At 49.6% G+C, this 21,955-nt stretch overlaps 1 protein-coding gene across 1 annotated transcript in view; it reads left to right on the top strand.

Moving 5' to 3' along the window:
- LOC143767821 (CMP-N-acetylneuraminate-beta-galactosamide-alpha-2,3-sialyltransferase 4-like) overlaps positions 1–21,955 on the top strand; it is a 67,896-nt gene that overhangs the window by 13,574 nt on the left and 32,367 nt on the right. The window contains exons 3-7 of the mRNA XM_077256343.1: positions 9,314–9,377; positions 9,475–9,555; positions 18,083–18,180; positions 19,443–19,506; positions 20,392–20,487. Of these exons, the coding sequence (XP_077112458.1) occupies positions 9,314–9,377; positions 9,475–9,555; positions 18,083–18,180; positions 19,443–19,506; positions 20,392–20,487 (403 nt within the window). The remainder of the gene's footprint in view (positions 1–9,313; positions 9,378–9,474; positions 9,556–18,082; positions 18,181–19,442; positions 19,507–20,391; positions 20,488–21,955) is intronic.

Raw genomic sequence — 21,955 nt, 5'->3', positions numbered from 1 at the left:
AAATATATTGTTAGTCTGGACCAGGCTAAAGCCTTTGACAGGGTTGATCATGACTATCTGTGGGCCACTTTGTCAAAGTACGGTATTGCGGGACATTTTGTGGATTGGCTGAAGACATTGTACAGAGAGGCGGTGAGCTTTCCTCTGATTAATGGTTGGCAGGGTGACACTTTTGAAGTTGGGGCAGGGGTGAGACAGGGTTGCCCACTGAGTTTGCTCCTGTATGTTTTTGCCCTAGACCCGTTTCTGAGGTCACTACAGGAGTGCGATTTTCAGGGGGTGCCGGTCCCCCATTGCCTGCCTCTGAATGTTGTTGCCTATGCAGATGATGTGACGTTGATGATCTCTAATCCTCGAGAGGTGCAGATGTTATCTGCGTCTATCAGAAGTTAATATAAACTGTGCAGGAGGTGTGGGTTAAATCCGCGCTGCCTTAATGATGAAGTTCCAAGGATAATAAATTCAAAAGGTGGTTTATTCAACGCGTTTCAAGGTCAGTGCGACCTCTTCTTCAGGAAATTCCACATACAACATCAATGTTGTATGTGGAATTTCCTGAAGAAGAGGTCGCACTGACCTTGAAACGCGTTGAATAAACCACCTTTTAAATTTATTATCCTTGGAACTTCATCATTAAGGCAGCGCGGATTTAACCCACACCTCCTGCACAGTTTATATTGTCATACGGCCGTTGATCGGCTTGTGGATCTGCAGCAGCCGAAATCGTTACATGCTCTTCATTCAACAAAATCAGGTGAGCAATTCTAAGAAAGCTCTCTTGGTTATCTAAAGGATAAGACCCTATTTTGCGCTTTGTGTCTCCATTTTTTTTTTTTCTATCAGAAGTTACTCAGAGGCCTCCGGATCTCTGGTCATCCTTGAGAAGAGTCAAGCTCTGTGGACATTAGATACTGATCTGTTGTGAATTCTGCTCTTGGGCTCCCTCCGGTGGTTGTAAGTGGTAGCGCTGCTGTCTCTGAATCGCAGCATTTATCAGGTGTGTTCACGTTTTGCAAATCTGACTGGGCTATTTAGTCTTGCTTCACCCTTTAGTCAGTGCCAGTTGTCCATTGTTCCTGGAGGATTCACATCTCTACCTGGTCTCTCCTGCTTTGCAGTTCTTTTCAACAAAGATAAGTTCTGGCCTTGATTTTTTGCTTTCCACATTCTGTGGCCTTATTGTTCAGTTCTTTTCCATGTTTTTTGTCTTGTCCAGCTTGGTCTGTATAAGGATTTGTTTAGCCAAGCTGGTATCTCTGGAGATGCAGATATACCCTCCATGTCTTTAGTTAGCTGTGGAGTTTTTGTATTTTCTGTGGTGGATATTTTCTAGTGTTTTAATACTGACCGCATAGTGCTCTGTCCTATCCTTTCTATTTAGCTAGAAGTGGCTTCCTTTGCTAAATTCTGATTTCAGTCTGTGTATGTTTTTTCCCTCTCCTCTCACAGTCAATATTTGTGGGGGTCTGCCTATCCTTTGGGAATTTTCTCTGAGGCAAGATAGTTTTCCCTTTTCTATCTTTAGGGGTAATTAGTCCTCCGGCTGTGTCGAGATGTCCAGGGAGTGCTAGGTACATTCCATGGCTACTTCTAGTTGCGGTGTTAAGTTCAGGGTCTGCGGTCAGTACAGGTACCACCTTCTCCAGAGTACGTCTCATGCTGCTCTTAGGCCACCAGATCACAACACTGATCCCAGCTTTGATCTGCGGCAGTTTGCCAAAGCCTCCACCCATATTAAGATCCTAGGGGTTAAATTTGGGAGGGATGATAATGCCACGCTAAATTGGGAGGAGAAATTGGAAACCGGAAATGCAAAGGTTCAGCGATGGAAGAACTGGAGGCTGACCTACAGAGAAAGGGTCGCAATGTTGAAGACTTACCTGGTCCCTGTTTTCTTTTATGTCTCTGTCATTTTCCCTTTGCCAGAATCTTTCTCAGTGAGGCTCTTCAGCCTGTGCTTCCAGCTCTTATGGGGGAATAGGTTGAACCTAATAAAGAGGGGAATAATGTACCTACGGCGGAGAGAGGGTGGGCTGGATATGTTGAATCCAAGGGTTTTCTTTGACTTCTTGTTTCTAAAGGTACATTTTGGGAACATGGACTCAAACAGTAGCTCCCTGTGGGTAAATAGTATCAGGTACTGGATATTGCCTTTTGCAGAATCTTGGGTGCGAGGCGGCAGTCTCAAGAGTAGGAGATGGACAGGTGACCACCTCCCCCAGTATCTGGACTACGGTCTGAAGTGTGTTAGGAGGTGGGGACTGGATAAGTCTTACATTGAGAGCAGTATGAGAAGAGACCTATATGCTCATGTATGTAGGACTTTCTTCTACTCTCAACTGGCCCTGAGAGATTGTGTCACCACCACCCTGCAGGAAAGCCTTAGATTCCTAAATGGGAAACGACTTCCTCCTAAACTGTTTGTGATGTCACTTGGCTTTCACTGCATAGTCGGCTCTTTGTCAGGGGGAACCTGAAACATCTGAGTGTCTCTGATCGGAATTGTCCCCTTGGTTGTCAGCAGGAGGAGACTATGGAGCACTTTATATGTGATTGCTGGGGAGGGAGGAAGATCTGGGAGGAAGTGTCAGATAATCTAAGAATCCCCAGACTGCGGACTCTAAAGTATTCTGACAATCTATGGTGTCCCCTCCACTGTAAGGGTACTGTCACACAGTGCAATTTCGATCGCTACGACGGCACGATTCGTGACGTTGCAGCGTCGTATGATTATCGCTCCAGCGTCGTAGACTGCGGTCACACGTTGCAATCACGGCGCTGGAGCGATGCCGAAGTCCCCGGGTAACCAGGGTAAACATCGGGTTACTAAGCACAGGGCCGCGCTTAGTAACCCGATGTTTACCGTGGTTACCAGCGTACAAATAAAAAAAACCAAACCGTACATACTCACCATCTGATGTCCGTCAGGTCCCTTGCCGTCCGCTTCCTGCTCTGACTGAGATCCGGCCGTACAGTGAGAGCAGAGCGCAGCGGCGACGTCACCGCTGTGATCTGCTCTCACTTTCCGGCCGGCAGTCAGTCAGAGCGGGAAGCAGACGGCAAGGGACCTGACGGACATCAGATGGTGAGTATGTACGTTTTTTTTTTTTTTAACTTTTACGCTGGTAACCACGGTAAACATCGGGTTACTAAGCGCGGCCCTGCGCTTAGTAACCCGATGTTTACCCTGGTTACCAGCGAACGCATCGCTGGATCGCTGTCACACACAACGATCCAGCGATGACAGCGGGAGATCCAGCGACGAAAGAAAGTTTCAAACGATCTGCTACGACGTACGATTCTCAGCAGGGTCCCTGATCGCAGTAGCGTGTCAGACACTGCGAGATCGTAACGATATCGCTAGAACGTCACGAATCGTGCCGTCGTAGCGATCAAAATTGCACTGTGTGACAGTACCCTTAGTAACATCGACAGACAATATACATTATCATAAGTCTTATCAAATACTATCATTGGCACATGAGAACCCGGGTGTCTCTGCACAATGAGCTGTTCGATCACACCGCAGCGGCTGGTCAGGTTATGTCAGAACTCCGGTGGATAAAATCACTAGAAGTTGGAAGGAGTCCGAGAAATATTAAGTTATGGAGGAATGTAAAATTCAGTTAGGAAATATGATTTTATTTTTGCTTAATTTTCTTCTACCTCCAGGTGTGGACACTTTAATGTATGTATGAATATGATCTGATTATTTAGTACTTGTGTATATATAACCAAAGTGAATTGTGTTTTGCAATTCTGGGTGATTTTTGTTTTTATTATAATTGTATTTATGTTTGGTTTTTAGAATAAAAATTGCCCCCTATGTACAAGAATATAACTACTATAATACTGCCCCCTATGTACAATAATATAACTAGTCTAATACAGCCCCCTATGTACAGGAATATAACTACTATAATACTGCTCCCTATGTACAGGAATATAACTACTATAATACTGTAATAAGTCTTATGTAACACCAGCTATAATACAGTGATAACTGACTAAGTACAGATAATGTAGCTGGTACTTGCATTTCCAGGTCCAATTCCAGGTGAAAATGTAAATGGTGTCCCTCCCCCAGTGCAATTTAAATGTGCATTGAAGAAGTGCGATTCCATTATTGTTTTCTTGGTTTTGCTTTTATGGTCTTCTTCCATAATTATTTAGTCCTCTTAGGACTGATTGCTTGTACTATATATTAATACAACAGTATTGTGTAATATAGAACAAATCACTGTCTCTTAAGAATCTTAAGGAATTCAGCATCAGAACCACCATTAATACAGGAATACAGCACTTCAGCACCAGAACCACCATCAGTACACAGGGCTGCCACTAGGAATTTCAGGGCCTCATACTAGCAACATTTTCAGCCCCCTTGTGACTCCACCCAGACTCCATCCCTGCTGTGCCTCCATCCCTTGAACCTTCCACAGTCCCACTGCCCACTCTGGGAAAAACTCCTCTTCTGCAGCATGTGCAATCACTCATTAACCCCTTTTTGACATCAGACATAATAATCAGTCCATGTGACCTGGGCCAATTTGACCTACGTGCAACAACCTCAATTTTCTTTCCTTACTTTCGTTTACATTGCACTTCATCTCTTTATTTAACCCCTTAACAACCACCGATATTAAGGGTACTTAAACCACAGCCGCGCTGCGGAATAAGGGTAAAGTGCCCTCCAGATTTGAAATTTCTCCAGGATCTCAGCTACCGGGGGTAGCCGAGACCCAAGAGAAAATGATTCAGTTCGGTTTTTACTGACCCCAGTGTTGCGATCAACAACTTAAAAAAAGTTAAAAGTATAAAAGATTAAAAGATTAAGATTAAAAGTATAACGGTGACTGCAAAAAAAAAGTCTGATTTCTCATTTAATTTATCTCAACCCCCGCCCCCGGGCCGCTGGCATCTGCTTCCGGGAAGAAAATGGTGTGTGCATGCACAGTGCGTCTGCGGAGATCTGCCGTCTTGCACCCGGCAACAATAATAAATTTTTCCTATTGGTTCATTTTGATCACTGTGATAGACCTTATCACAGTGATCAAGATATAAAAAAAAAGTTAATAAAACCCCCCTTTATCACTGCCATTAGTTAGGGAAAAATAATCAAATAAAAAATATATATTTATTTCCATTAATGTTAGAGTTGGGCTAAAGCGAGTTGGGCTAAAGCTAGGGTTGGGCTAGGGTTAGTGATATGGTTGGGATTAGGGTTAGGGGTGTGTTAGGGTTGTGGTTAGGGTTGGGATTAGGGTTAGGGGTGTGTTAGGGTTGTGGTTAGGGTTGGGATTAGGGTTAGGGGTGTGTTGGCGCCCGCCATTGATTCCAGCCATTTTTACATTCAAAAAGTCAAACGGTGCTCCCTCCCTTCTGAGCCCTGCCATGCACCCAAACAGTGGTTTTTCCCAACATACGGGGTATCGGCGTACTCAGGAGAAATTGCACAACAAATTTTGTCGTCCATTTTCTCCTGATACCGTTGTGAAAATGGAAACAATTGGTTCCAAATATTTGTGAAAAAAGTATAATGTTAGTTTTTTCCTTCCACATTGCTTTAGTTCTCGTGATGCACCTGAAGGGTTAATAAACTTCTTGAATGTGATTTTGAGCACCTTGAGTGGTGCAGCTTTTAGAATGGTGTCACTTTTGGGTATTTTCTGTTATATTGACCCCCCCAAAACTCTCTTCAAATGTGAGGTGATCCCTAAAACAAATGTTTTTGTAAATTTTGTTGTAAAAATGAGAAATCGCTGGTCAACTTTTAACCCTTCTAACTTCCTAACCAAAAAAATTATGTTAACAAATGCAGATTTTTCTGCGGTTTCTTCCATTTTTATGCCTGTGATAGATTGTTCCGATGCCAAACCCCACCTGGCAATGTGTACAAGGAAATAGCGGTGAGCACACAAAGGCAAAGTCAGCGAGCTGCCCCGAGCCAAGATCAATATATTCCCAGGCGGATCGTTATATGACAGGTGTCATCGCCCACTGCTGATCACACATGATGGCGACATATATACAAGAATGGGGTCAGCACCCAGCAGCAGTGCGGGGTCACCAATCTTGATTTTTGCCCCAGAGAAGGGATTACCCAGTTTACCACTCCATAAATAAGGCCTGTTCCAGGTACCAAGAAGGCCTGAGCGTGTGGGTCTCCTGGGTTGGGGTACAGCACCGGTCCCCAGCCACAAATGGCAAATTAGCGCCAGAGTAATAAAACCCGGTGACACAGGGGATTGTGCGGAGCAAAATATTTCACCGTCATCGTCATCCTGGTGCAATGGCAGAAAGCGATGTCTACCTGGGGTCCTTCCACCCTGGGGTCCTGTCTTCCTGGGGTCCTGCCAACCAGATGTCCTGTATCCTTGGGGTCCTGCCTCCCCGGGGTCCTGCCTCCCCGGGGTTCTGTGTCCCCGGGGTCCTGCCACCCTGGGGTCCTTCCTCCTTGGGGTCCTGCCTCCATGGGGTCCTGTCTCCCAGGGGTCCTGCCTCCCTGGGGTCCTGCCTGCCTGGTGTCCTGCCTCCCTGGGGTCCTGCCTCCCTGGGGTCCTGTCTCCCTGGGGTCCTGCCTCCCTAGGGTCTTGCCTCGTCTTCTCCCTGGCAGTCTGATGCAATAGACATAACCACACTAGATGCTTCCACCACAAGCTCAGCAAAGTTGTCAGTTCCCTGCCCCTCCACCCCTCCTTACATGAGTGTGTGCACTGGCCCTTTAATGGATCTGCTCCAGAAGTCTGATGATATCACACATAAATGATGATTTATATTGTTTCCTTCAGATGTCGCAGATGATTGCGCCATTTCCTTCTCAATGAGAAAATTCAATCAGTGATCGACACCATGATCGACTCTGCAGCAAACCGCGGCTGAAAGAAAGGAAATTACACGGACTGCAAATATGCTAAGAGCCAAACTGCTCCCTCACTGTGAGCTACTGTACTCCGCTATCAGCCAGTACATCATATCTAGTTACAGCAGCCATTATTATCTGCTACAGAGCAATCAGAAAGTCACAGAGGCGGAAATACAGTCCCTGCTCTCCTCCATCTCTGCACTACAACCCCCATCATGTGTGATACTGTCTGCTGAGCTGTGTATCTCATCCTATCCTGTGTGATACTGACTGCTGAGCCGTGTATCTCATCCTATCCTGTGTGATACTGACTGCTGAGCCGTGTATCTCATCCTATCCTGTGATACTGTCTGCTAAACTATATCTAATCCTATCCTGTGTGATACTGACTGCTGAGCTGTGTATCTAATCCTATCCTGTGTGATACTGTCTGCTCAGCCGTGTACCTAATTCTATCCTGTGTGATACTGACTGCTCAGTCGTGTATCTAATCCTCTCCTGTGTGATACTGCCTGCTGAGCAGTGTATATAATCCTATCCTGTGATGCTGACTGCAGAACCGTGTATCTAATCCTCTCGTGTGTGATACTGTCTGCTGAGCCGTGCATACCCATCTGGTGGGCACTGTGGTATAACCCCTTCTTGCTGTTGCAGGTCGGGTGGTCTTGGTGTGGTATAACCCCTTCTCGCTGTTGCAGGTTGGGTGGTCTTGGTGTGGTATAACCCGTTCTCGCTGTTGCAGGTCGGGTGGTCTTGGTGTGGTATAACCCCTTCTCGCTGTTGCAGGTCGGGTGGTCTTGGTGTGGTATAACCTTCTCGCTGTTGCAAGTCGGGTGGTCTTGGTGTGGTATAACCCCTTCTCGCTGTTGCAGGTTGGGTGGTCTTGGTGTGGTATAACCCGTTCTCGCTGTTGCAGGTCGGGTGGTCTTGGTGTGGTATAACCCCTTCTCGCTGTTGCAGGTCGGGTGGTCTTGGTGTGGTATAACCTTCTCGCTGTTGCAAGTCGGGTGGTCTTGGTGTGGTATAACCCCTTCTCGCTGTTGCAGGTTGGGTGGTCTTGGTGTGGTATAACCCGTTCTCGCTGTTGCAGGTCGGGTGGTCTTGGTGTGGTATAACCCCTTCTCGCTGTTGCAGGTCGGGTGGTCTTGGTGTGGTATAACCTTCTCGCTGTTGCAAGTCGGGTGGTCTTGGTGTGGTATAACCCCTTCTCGCTGTTGCAGGTCAGGTGGTCTTGGTGTGGTATAACTCGTTCTCACTGTTGCAGGTCGGGTGGTCTTGGTGTGGTATAACTCGTTCTCACTGTTGCAGGTCGGGTGGTCTTGGTGTGGTATAACTCGTTCTCGCTGTTGCAGGTCGGGTGGTCTTGGTGTGGTATAACCTCTTCTCGCTGTTGCAGGTTGGGTGGTCTTGGTGTTGTATAACCTCTTCTCGCTGTTGCAAGTCGGGTGGTCTTGGTGTGGTATAACCTGTTCCCACTGTTGCAGGTTGGGTGGTCTTGGTGTGGTATAACCCCTTCTCGCTGTTGCAGGTCGGGTGGTCTTGGTGTGGTATAACCCGTTCTCGCTGTTGCAGGTTGGGTGGTCTTGGTGTGGTATAACCCCTTCTCGCTGTTGCGGGTTGGGTGGTCTTGGTGTGGTATAACCCCTTCTCGCTGTTGCAGGTCGGGTGGTCTTGGTGTGGTATAACCTTCCCGCTGTTGCAGGTCGGGTGGTCTTGGTGTGGTATAACCCCTTCTCGCTGTTGCAGGTCGGGTGGTCTTGGTGTGGTATAACCCCTTCTCGCTGTTGCAGGTTGGGTGGTCTTGGTGTGGTATAACCCCTTCTCGCTGTTGCAGGTTGGGTGGTCTTGGTGTGGTATAACCCCTTCTCGCTGTTGCAGGTTGGGTGGTCTTGGTGTGGTATAACCCCTTCTCGCTGTTGCGGGTTGGGTGGTCTTGGTGTGGTATAACCCCTTCTCGCTGTTGCAGGTCGGGTGGTCTTGGTGTGGTATAACCTTCTCGCTGTTGCAGGTCGGGTGGTCTTGGTGTGGTATAACTCGTTCTCGCTGTTGCAGGTCGGGTGGTCTTGGTGTCGTATAACCCATTCTCACTGTTGCAGGTCGGGTGGTCTTGGTGTGGTATAACCTCTTCTCGCTGTTGCAGGTCGGGTGGTCTTGGTGTGGTATAACCTCTTCTCGCTGTTGCAAGTCGGGTGGTCTTGGTGTGGTATAACCTGTTCCCACTGTTGCAGTTTGGGTGGTCTTGGTGTGGTATAACCCCTTCTCACTGTTGCAGGTTGGGTGGTCTTAGTGTGGTATAACCTTCTCGTTGTTGCAGGTCGGGTGGTCTTGGTGTGGTATAACCCCTTCTCGCTGTTGCAGGTCGGGTGTTGTCTTGGTGTGGTATAACCCATTCTCGCTGTTGCAGGTTGGGTGGTCTTGGTGTGGTATAACCCCTTTTCGCTGTTGCAGGTTGGGTGGTCCTGGAGGTCGCCACTTCTGCCGTCCTCTTCTTCGGCCTCCTGTCATTTATCAGGTGAGGTGACTCTCCGGCAGTGCTGCTCGTTGTCCTGCAGGGGGCAGCACGCAGTCACGTCAGGCGGTAATATATTTGGTTGTTTCCTTCCCTTCAGGCCGTTGGACGTAAATCCTGTCAGACGTTCGTCGTGCACCGCGGGGGAAGTTGCAGCCAGGGCAGCCGCCATCATTCCCAAGTGAGTGTCCGCAGTGACCGTCACCCGCCGGGGCCATCACTCTGGACCGAGCACACTGGGCCCCGCACTGTTGGAGGGTGGGCTTCCCTGCAGACCCTGAAGCGATGGCCGGGGGACCACCACGGTGCAGGAAGACAAGATGAGGTGCAAACAACAAAGGGTAGATTTATTGGGAGGCAAGGAATGAAGTGGGTGAGGAAGATGCAAACAGGGGTATGCAATGGCAAGAGACACTTTACAAGACTTATACACTTTATCTTGTCCGTAAAATAGCACGGTGCTCCAACTATTACAGCCTCAAAATATGTCTCACAAGCAAATTTAAACAATAAACAAATAACGATGCTACTCTACATATAACCTCCCTGGCCTTTACTAAGCAGGCCCCACGGCTGCCGTGTACTGACTACTGAAGCCTACACTAGGCCCTAACAGGTGCACCAAACAGGAACAGACTCACGGTGATGTTGGGGACTCAGGTCCAGTCCCAGGGGGGCCCCCAGAAGTCTAATATGATGGTGCGCACGGCTTTCTGTCAGCTCTGTGAAACGTGGTCTTCTCCTTGCTTCTGAGTCCTAGGGATGCTCCTGGAAACTATAAGTCCCTTTCTCAGTATCTTCGTGGCTTCACAAACTAGCACAGAACAGCCACCTTTGCTGTACCCAGAAAAGTCTTGCAAATTTCACAAGTACACTGCGTCCCAGGCTGTGGGACTTTTCTTGTAACAAACAGCACACAGTTCTCTCTGTAGCAGCTTCAGCTCACACACGCAGTTCAGGCTCAACTCCTCCCCTTATTCTAGGGCAGTTCATCTTCACAATCTATAGCAGGGAGAAGCAGAACATTCCATCACACCAGACAAGGGGGTGCTGTCTCTTAAAGTGGCAGCGTGTTACTGTCCATAACAGCACCACCCTCTTACATGCCTCCCTTCTTAATGATGGTCGTCCTCGGCCATCACAGCATCAAGGTTGAAGCATAATGAAGGAACGTGCAATGCGGAAGCAGCACCTATAGAGGAGGCAACAAAGTTGGAAAAACAGACAGAGCACACTGTTCTACATAGCGGACTGGTGGAACCCCTGCATTAGACCTCTGGGATCTCCGGAGCTCTTGGCTGTCAGGCAAGGCTTGACTATCTTCCAGAGGAACACTTGCTGCAGGAGTCATCGTGGGCTCTTGTCTGGTCTCGATCTCACGTGGCGGTACTGGTACATCCATGGGATTACCGTCTCTGTGCGGCTGAGGACCCCCTACATCAGGGATGGTCCACCACTCGTCATCGATTTCACCATCAGGCATGACAGATTCAGGAAGTGGAGTAGCGCCTTCAGGCGACAATGGCGTAGAACAGATCTCAGACCAGCAGGGCCTCAGCATATTTCTGTGAAGTACTCTAGGGGCGGACGCCCCACTCTCAATTTGCACCTTGTAGACAGGGCCGTTAGCATACACTCGCTCGATTTCTCTATAAGGCTGTACTTCCCATCTCTCACTTAGTTTTCCCTTGGGGCGCTTCTCTCTGACTAATACTCGGTCTCCGGGTTGGAGTGGTAACTCTTGAATCGGTTTACGACCTGTATGCTCTTTTTCTTGCAGCTGCTGACCCGCCAACCACCGTATCATTTGTAGTCGTTGCCAATGCTCTTTCACCCATGAGGTGACCGTTCGCTCCATCATCTCCTCTGGCTGTTCCAAATTCAGCTCAATGATCTCCCGCCCAGCTCTTCCAAACAGCAGTAGATAGGGGGTATAACCCGTGGTGGAGTGGACCCAATTGTTGTAGGTCCAGACCAACTCTGGCAGGTAGTCTGGCCAACACGCCTTCTTATCCTCCTCCAACGTTCTCAGCATTTGAAGTAAGGTTCGGTTGAAGCGTTCACATGCTCCGTTGCCTTGAGGATGGTAAGGGGTGGTACCGGACTGCTCGATGCCATACATACGATACAGTTCTTCCATCACCTTGCCTTGGAAACAAGCGCCTTGGTCGGAGTGGATGCGCTTTGGGCACCCATACACCCGGATGAAGTCTTGACAGATGGCTCGCGCCGCCGACTCTGCAGTCTGATCTCTAGTCGGGGTAACTACTGCGAACTTGGAGAAATGATCAGTCATGACCAAACAGTACTGTAGCCCCCGGGCCGAGTGTCCCACGAGAAGATAGTCGATCATCAAGACTTCTAGCGGTTCCTTAGTTTGTATGGTCTGGATGGGTGCTCTCTGTTCGGTACTCTTAATGAGGTCGCATACTCGACATTGTCGGCAAACCTCTTCCACCACAGACTCCAACCGGGGGCAATACACATATCGCTGTAACCATTGGTAGGTCTTTGTGGGCCCGAAGTGAGCTCCAAATTCGTGGGCTTCTCTAGCTACTTCTTGAGCCATTCTTCCTGGGATGACCACCTGCCACCTTACTTCCACATCTTTTGGCTGTTGTCTCTTGCGATATAACACTGATTCTTGCACTTCCAGTCTATCCCACTGGTGCAAGATACTCTTCATTTCAGCGTCCAGATCATTTCTCTCTTGTTTGCCAGGCTTCCGCTTCTGAGTTACCCACCATTTCATCTGTCTCAGCCCTTCGTCTTCATCCTGAACATGTCCCCATTCCTCATTGGTTCTCCCCAGGGACCGGGGTAGTGCACAGGCCTCCCTTCTTGACTGGGCCGCAACCACTGGGGGCTTGAACTTACGAAAATCTGGGGTCTCCTCCTCTTCGAGTTGTTCATCGAGATCCCTCGCTGGAGTCTACACAGTCACTCTTGATAGCCCGTCAGCATTTGCCTTTTCGGTAGCAGAGCGATAACGGATGGTAAAGTCAAACTTGGCTAGGTGAGCCACCCATAGTTGTTCCAAGGCCCCCAATTTAGCATTCTCAAGGTGGGCCAGGGGATTATTGTCTGTTCGAACTTGAATCTTGGTCCCTGCCAGGAAGCCCGCAAACATCTCTGTCATGGCCCACACCAGGGCCAGGAGCTCTAACCGGAAGGAGCTGTAATTGTGGGTGTTTCTTTCGCTGTCTCGCAGGGACCTGCTGGCATACCCGATGACTCTCTCATGTCCATCCTGTATCTGAGAAAGTACGGCACCGAGTCCATGAAGGCTACCGTCTGTGTACAACAATAATGGTTGATCGAAATCTGCATAGGCCAAAATCGGGGCTGAAGTAAGGGCATTCTTTATAGCCTGGAAGGCCTCATCTTGTCTCTGGGCCCAAGGGATGTACTGGGTCTTCGGCACTCCGGCGGTCCCCCTCAGCAGCTCATTCAGGGGACCCGCCACCTTCGCAAAGTCTTTGACAAACCGGCGGTAGTACCCGGCAAGCCCCAGAAAGGCCTGAAGTTCTCTCACCGTGCGAGGGACTGGCCACATCTGGATAGCAGCCACTTTTTCTGGTGAGGGTAGAACTCCATCTTGTGACACTATGTGGCCCAGGTACTCGATCTCTCTCTTGAAGAGGTGGCACTTCTTTGGCTTCACCTTCAGGTTATGAGCCCGCAGTCTTCCGAGTACCTGTCCAAGCCGGGCAAGATGTTCTTCGAATGAAGCCGAAAACACAATGATGTCATCCAGATAGATCAAGGTAGCCTCAAAATTTAAGTCTCCCAAACACTTTTCCATCAGCCTTTGGAACGTGCCCGGAGCATTGGAGAGCCCGAAGGGCATCCGGTTAAACTCGAACAGCCCCATAGGGAGGATGAAGGCGTTTTTTTCTCTGTCTTTCTCTGCCACGGCTACTTGCCAGTATCCGCTTGCTAGGTCCAGGGTGGAGAAGTACTTGGCTTTCCCCAATGCTGTCAAGGATTCCTCGATGCGGGGCAACGGATACGAGTCTCGAACAGTGCAGGAATTGAGTTTCCTGTAGAATACACAGAACCAGATGGTCCCATCCTTTTTCTTGACGAGCACCACCGGGGCTGCCCAAGGGCTTTGACTACTCTGCACCACTCCTGAATCCAGCATCTTCCTCAGTAATGTTTTCACCTCTTGATACATCTTGGGCGGGATCTGCCGGTATCGTTCTCGAATTGGACGAGCTTCTCCGGTCGGTATCTCGTGCGTGATTGCTTCAGTACAGCCGAAATCCTCGGCGTGACGGGCGAATGCGGCCTGATGTTCCCACAGCATAGCTTCTATTGCTTGCACACGCTCAGGGCCCAGAGCCTTCACATCCACTTCCATTTGATTAAGGATGACCCGTCCACTCCGGGGATGGCGTCTCTTTGGCTCCCACAGCAACTTCTAGGGTCCACCCCGCACCTTCCTTCGGTGATAAAGACATCTCCTTCTGACTCACCACTTCGCCCTTATGTAGGTACACCAGGGCCAGATCTGTCCCTCGTGGCAAGGTGACCTCCCCGGGCCCACATTCAAAGCTCTTATGGGGACGTGTTCTCGCTGGACCACAGCTACTGTACGAGCTATCATGACTTCTTGGTCCACTCCTCCGCCTACCACAGGCTGAACAATCACTTCCAACCCATCAAGGTTGCGATGTGTCCCCACTGGAAGGTATACTATAGTTTCTCGCTCAGGAGGCAGGATTACAGGTTCTTTACCAGGAGCCCTGATGACCCCTAAGGTCTGATAGGATGGCACACTCTTCGGCGTCCCACAGACGCGGATCAGTCGTTGAAGAGCTTCTTGAGTAGGCTTATGTGTAGTAGCCTTCCAATATCCAGGTCCCCGTTTGGTAAACATAATCTGATCGAATTCACGTAGGATATTCATCCCCAGTACGACAGGCACATCTTCTTTGATAGGCTCAGGGACTAGCAGGATCCCTTTTCTCCCCACTTCTTGCCCACAAATTCGAATATTCATCCACACGACCCCTGTGACCGGGATCGGTTGTTGGTTGGCAGCAAACAACCGGATCAATGTCTCTTTTTCTGGCTTGGCCAGGGCCTGGAAATGCTGCTTGAAATACGTTTCTGGCATTGTCGTCACTTGTGACCCGGTATCTACCAGGCAATCCACTAGAACTCCCTCAAATTCAGCATGTCGAATGGGACTCCCAGCAATCAATTGTTCGTTATGATATGGAGCGGCCTCTCTCCTCGCCTCCCCCGCAGAGTGCCGCACTACTGAGGGGGTTGGTATTTTAACGGCGGCTTCCGCTGGCCTTGAGTATAGTTCCGACAGTCTCTAGCAAGGTGCCCCCGTCCTCCACATTCCCAGCATTGGATGCATCCTCCTCGCCGGGGGGCACCTCGAGCCTGTCCTCGTGCCTCCGATGCCTGACGGGAGGGGGCTTGTTCCCACTGATCCCTTGTCGGTCCGGCTGAAGAATGGTTGCATGAGTATGGTGGGTCAGGCTCTTGTAGTTCCCCCACTCTTCGCTCCATCTGGGTCAGTTTCTCTTGCATGTTAACAAGGGACCGCTGCAAGTCTTGCACTACCTGGACCAGCACCTCTTGATGGTTTGGGTCCCCTCTGGAATTGGCGCCCTGGACACGCATCACCTCAGACGCATAGCTCTCTTCTTTACTTCGGGCCACTGTTTCCGCCAGCTAAGGCCCAGAGCCTTCACATCCACTTCCATTTGATTAAGGATGACCCGTCCACTCCGGGGATGGCGTTTCTTTGGCTCCCACAGCAACTGCTAGGGTCCACCCCGCACCTTCCTTCGGTGATAAAGACATCTCCTTCTGACTCACCACTTCGCCCTTATGTAGGTACACCAGGGCCAGATCTGTCCCTCGTGGCAAGGTGACCTCCCCGGGCCCACATTCAAAGCTCTTATGGGGACGTGTTCTCGCTGGACCACAGCTACTGTACGAGCTATCATGACTTCTTGGTCCACTCCTCCGCCTACCACAGGCTGAACAATCACTTCCAACCCATCAAGGTTGCGATGTGTCCCCACTGGAAGGTATACTATAGTTTCTCGCTCGGGAGGCAGGATTACAGGTTCTTTACCAGGAGCCCTGATGACCCCTACCGTCTGATAGGATGGCACACTCTTCGGCGTCCCACAGACGCGGATCAGTCGTTGAAGAGCTTCTTGAGTAGGCTTATGTGTAGTAGCCTTCCAATATCCAGGTCCCCGTTTGGTAAACATAATCTGATCGAATTCACGTAGGATATTCATCCCCAGTACGACAGGCACATCTTCTTTGATAGGCTCAGGGACTAGCAGGATCCCTTTTCTCCCCACTTCTTGCCCACAAATTCGAATATTCATCCACACGACCCCTGTGACCGGGATCGGTTGTTGGTTGGCAGCAAACAACCGGATCAATGTCTCTTTTTCTGGCTTGGCCAGGGCCTGGAAATGCTGCTTGAAATACGTTTCTGGCATTGTCATCACTTGTGACCCGGTATCTACCAGGCAATCCACTAGAACTCCCTCAAATTCAGCATGTCGAATGGGACTCCCAGCAATCAATTGTTCGTTATGATATGGAGCGGCCTCTCTCCTCGCCTCCCCCGCAGAGTGCCGCACTACTGAGGGGGTTGGTATTTTAACGGCGGCTTCCGCTGGCCTTGAGTATAGTTCCGACAGTCTCTAGCAAGGTGCCCCCGTCCTCCACATTCCCAGCATTGGATGCATCCTCCTCGCCGGGGGGCACCTCGAGCCTGTCCTCGTGCCTCCGATGCCTGACGGGAGGGGGCTTGTTCCCACTGATCCCTTGTCGGTCCGGCTGAAGAATGGTTGCATGAGTATGGTGGGTCAGGCTCTTGTAGTTCCCCCACTCTTCGCTCCATCTGGGTCAGTTTCTCTTGCATGTTAACAAGGGACCGCTGCAAGTCTTGCACTACCTGGACCAGCACCTCTTGATGGTTTGGGTCCCCTCTGGAATTGGCGCCCTGGACACGCATCACCTCAGACGCATAGCTCTCTTCTTTACTTCGGGCCACTGTTTCCGCCAGGATTTGACAAAACGTAAGGGCCGGATTTGCCGGACCCGTTCTGACAGTGCTCGCCTCAAGGATGTGTTGTGCAGTCCCAGAATGAATTGCTCCCGGAGTATCCGGTCTTTAGAGCCCATGCTGGCAAATCCATCCGCCTCCTTTCTCTGCACCTCTGCTAACACTTCTTGCAGTGCTGTTGCATACTGAGAAATTCCTTCTTCTTCCCGCTGCAGCCTAGAGAAAAATTTGGCGTGAAGGTGTCCCACGCTAGCAGTCTCGCCGTAGATCTCTTCCAGGAACTTCACTAGCTCCTTCAGGGTACTACGGATGAGTTCTGGTTGTAGGCAGATGTTTCTGCGGGCTTCTCCCTCTAGGGCAGTTAAAGCGATGTCCGCTTCAAGGTCTGGGCTGATGTTATAAATCTTCAGGGTGCTTTGCAGCCGGGACACCCAGTCTGACAGTGGCATATTCTCGCCGTCAAACTTTGGTAGCACACTAAATATGGTGCCCATAGGGAGTGTCCTTGCAGGGGTTCCACCAATGCCCACAGCATCCCCATTAATGTTAACATTCCCGCCATTGCTGTCTGCTGCCTCCATCTTAGTGACAGTACCCTGCTCACAGCGCCACTTGAAGCGATGGCCGGGGGACCACCACGGTGCAGGAAGACTACTGTACACAAGATGAGGTGCAAACAACAAAGGGTAGATTTATTGGGAGGCAAGGAATGAAGTGGGTGAGGAAGATGCAAACAGGGGTATGCAATGGCAAGAGACACTTTACAAGACTTATACACTTTATCTTGTCCGTAAAATAGCACGGTGCTCCAACTATTACAGCTTGAAAATATGTCTCACAAGCAAATTTAAACAATAAACAAATAACGATGCTACTCTACATATAACCTCCCTGGCCTTTACTAAGCAGGCCCCACGGCTCCCGTGTACTGACTACTGAAGCCTACACTAGGCCCTAACAGGTGCACCAAACAGGAATAGACTCACGGTGATGTTGGGGACTCGGGTCCAGTCCCAGGGGGGCCCCCAGAAGTCTAATATGATGGTGCGCACGGCTTTCTGTCAGCTCTGTGAAACGTGGTCTTCTCCTTGCTTCTGGGTCCTAGGGATGCTCCTGGAAACTATAAGTCCCTTTCTCAGTATCTTCGTGGCTTCACAAACTAGCACAGAACAGCCACCTTTGCTGTACCTGGAAAAGTCTTGCAAATTTCACAAGTACACTGCGTCCCAGCCTGGGACCTTTCTTGTAGCAAACAGCACACAGTTCTCTCTGTAGCAGCTTCAGCTCACACACGCAGTTCAGGCTCAACTCCTCCCCTTATTCTAGGGCAGTTCATCTTCACAATCTATAGCAGGAAGAAGCAGAACATTCCATCACACCAAACAAGGGGGTGCTGTCTCTTAAAGTGGCAGCGTGTTACTGTCCATAACAGCACCACCCTCTTACAACCCCGCCATATGTGCCTGCTCTACCCTTCTCCCTAGTGGCTGCTGAGGGCCCCAGACTCTGGCTAGCGGTATATTGGGGTCCTCTGTAGCACTGCTGTACTGCACCATTATCATGTAGTGCTGGGGCCCCACTCCGCCTTGCCCCAGGGCCCCCACTGATGTCACCAGGATTCTATCACTTTTCTCCTGATTTATTTCAGTTTCTCCAGAAATCACAGAATCTTTCTGCAGACCAGTGATTATTTCTGGGCCGAGAATCGCTCCGCGTACAGTCTGCCATATGGCACCAAAGGAAACGGTGAGACACCGGGGTTCGCGCCCCTCACTGCGCCGGAGCAGGAGGCGCTGCCATAAATATATATACCATGTGGCCCCTGTATGATGGCAGTACTATGTTACATATGTACACTGTATGGCACTATTATGTGGCCCCTGTATGGCGGCAGTACTATGTTACATATGTACACTGTATGGCACTATTATGTGGCCCCTGTATGATGGCAGTATGTTACATATGTACAACGTATGGCACTATTATGTGGCCCCTGTATGATGGCAGTACTATGTTACATATGTACACTGTATGGCACTATTATGTGGCCCCTGTGTGATGGCAGTACTATGTTACATATGTACACTGTATGGCACTATTATGTGGCCCCTGTATGATGGCAGTACTATGTTACATATGTATACTGTATGGCACTATTATGTGGCCCCTGTATGGCAGCAGTACTATGTTATATATGTACAACGTATGGCACTATTATGTGGCCCCTGTATGAATGCAGTACTGTGTTACATATGTACACTGTATGGCACTATTATGTGGCCCCTGTATGATGGCAGTACTATGTTACATATGTACACTGTATGGCACTATTATGTGGCCCCTGTATGAATGCAGTACTATGTTACATATGTACACTGTATGGCTCTATTATGTGGCCCCGTGTATGATGACATTACTATGTTACATATGTACACTGTATGGAACTATTATGTGGCCCCTGTATGATGGCAGTACTATGTTACACATGTACACTGTATGGCACTATTATGTTGCCCCTGTATGATGACATTACTATGTTACATATGTATACTGTATGGCACTATTATGTGGCCCCTGTATGATGGCAGTATGTTACATATGTACAACGTATGGCACTATTATGTGGCCCGCGTATGAATGCAGTACTGTTACATATGTACACTGTATGGCACTATTATGTGGCCCCTGTATGAATGCAGTACTATGTTACATATGTACACTGTATGGCTCTATTATGTAGCCCCGTGTATGATGGCAGTACTATGTTACATATGTACACTGTATGGCACTATTATGTGGCCCCTGTATGATGGCAGTACTATGTTACATATGTACACTGTATGGCACTATTATGTGGCCCCTGTATGAATGCAGTACTATGTTATATATGTACACTGTATCGCACTATTATGTGGCCCATGTATGGAGGCAGTACTATGTTACATATGTACAACGTATGGCACTATTATGTGGCCCCTGTATGTTGACCTTGTGATTCCTTTATCTAGAGCTGCTGCTGATGCAGACGCTGGCGCTCACTGAACATTTCCATGTACCGCAGACGATCGACAGGTAAAGAGTGATCACTCATGTTTCCTGCACTGCAAAATATGTTGGTGTGATATAAGGGAATAAATCCATCATAAACCTGAGTGTGAGCCTATGGCTACTTTCACACTAGCGTCGTACGAGGCACGTCGCAATGCGACGTGACGACGTACCGACGCATACTGTGCAAGAAAAACACAACGGGGGCAGCGGATGCAGTTTTTCAACGCATCCGCTGCCCCATTGTGATGTCTGGGGAGGCGGAAGCGGAGTTCCGGCCGCGCATGCGCGGTCGGAAAAGGAGGACACGACGCACCAAAAAACGTTACATGTAACATTTTTTTGTGCCGACGGTCCGACGCAACACGACGCATCTGTCCGACGCAACACGACGCATCCGTCGCACGATGGATGCAACGTGTGGCAATCCGTCGCAATGCGTCGTTAATGCAAGTCTATGGAGAAAAAACGCATCCTGCAAGCAATTTTGCAGGATGTGTTTTTTTTCCAAAACGACACATTGCAACGTGCGTCGTACCACGCTAGTGTGAAAGAGGCCTATCTCAGCCTGGTGCCCATGTGCTGCGCATTCTCCAGTCTTTGTCGCCCCCTAGTGGTTGCTCTGAGAACTGATCCCAAGCGCCTCAGCGGGAGAGTCAGCGTATTATGTGATATTCTGCTCTGCTGCAGATAAGTGTATACACAGTCAGGCTCGGACCAGCCCACAGCAGAGCCGTGAATCCCCCGGTGGGCCCTCGCCCCTATATGAGCAGTGGATGGCAAAATGCGCATGATTCTCTAGGTACAGAAGCCGTGTAAAGTGCGCAGAGGGTCTTTGGTCCCCCAATCCAACACTGTATACACTTCTGTATATCAAGGGTGTATATTCATGTTTCCTTCCGTATTCAGTCTGCAGTGTCGTCGCTGTGTGGTGGTCGGGAACGGATATCAATTAAAGAACAGTTCTCTGGGTGACGTCATCGACCAGTATGACGTGGTCATCAGGTGAGCTGCGGCTTCCTTGCTTCGGTGTTTTGTGCTTCTTTTTTTTTGTGATTTCTTATGTTGTCTATAATGTTACATTGTTTGTCGCTCGTGTTCATTAAACCTTTATAGACTCGGAAGCCTTCATTATACAGACGGCACCTGCCGAACCCCAGGATCGAATCTGTGTCCCGGGGTTATATAACACGCACCCACTGTTCCACTCCTATATGCCTCACGCACCCACTGCGCCACTCCTATATTCCTCACACACCCACTGTGCCACTCCTATATTCCTCGCGCATCCACTGCCACTCCTATATCCCTCACGCACCCACTTCGCCACTGCTGTATCCTTCACGTACCCACTACGCCACTCCTATATTCCTCACACACCCACTGCACCAGTCTTATATTCCTCACGCACCCACTGTTCCACTCCTTTATCCCTCATGCACCCACTACGCCACTGCTATATCCTTCACGTACCCACTGCGCCACTGCTATATCCCTCACGCACCCACTGCTCCACTTCTATATCCCTCACGCACCCACTGCTCCACTCCTATATCCCTCACGCACCCACTGCTCCACTCCTATATCCCTCACGCACCCACTCCTCCACTCCTTTATCCCTCACGCACCCACTGCTCCACTCCTATATCCTTCACGCACCCACTGCTCCACTGCTATATCCTTCACGCACCCACTGCTCCACTGCTATATCTCTCACGCACCCACTGCTCCACTCCTATATCCCTCACGCACCCACTGCTCCACTCCTATATCCCTCACGCACCCACTGCTCCACCCCTATATCCCTCACGCACCCACTGCTCCACTCCTATATCCCTCACGCACCCACTGCTCCACTCCTATATTCCTCACGTACCCACTGCACCACCCCTATATCTCTCACATACCCACTGCACCACCCCTATATCTCTCACACACCCACTGCGCAACTGGTATATCCCTCACACACACACTGCCGCACTCCTGTAACCCTCATTCACCCACTGTGCCCCTGCTATATCCCTCACGCACCCACCCCACCACTCCTATATCCCTGACGCACCCACTGTGCCAATCCTATATCTCTCACTGAGTTACAACATTAAATGAGGAGACGACTGAGAAGAGAGCAGGTTCCGGGAGGTATGAGGGGCAGCGAGGGTCTTACTGAATTAAAGGGATGTCACGTGGACTCCCATCTCATTAGTATATGGCAGCCCCATAGCAGCTGATCACAGACGAGCTCGCTGCTTCTGGGGCAGCTGTGATCTAGAGCAATTACATTGTACAAGTGAGTGTGGCGCTGTTGCCTTGATGTCTATGGCTATGGGACATGTCACGGGGTCCTTCTCCGATATCACACAATCAACAGATCTAAAGTATAGTAAACAATTCCAAGACCTTTATTTAGGCAAAAATACGAAAGGTCCATATACGATCCACCACACAAAGGATAAAATAGTCCAGAACACGA

The sequence above is a fragment of the Ranitomeya variabilis genome, chromosome 4, assembly GCF_051348905.1.
Source record: "Ranitomeya variabilis isolate aRanVar5 chromosome 4, aRanVar5.hap1, whole genome shotgun sequence".
Lineage (NCBI taxonomy): Eukaryota > Metazoa > Chordata > Amphibia > Anura > Dendrobatidae > Ranitomeya > Ranitomeya variabilis.
Note: the sequence above shows the minus strand (reverse complement) of the source record. Positions and strands in the feature narration are given on the sequence as shown.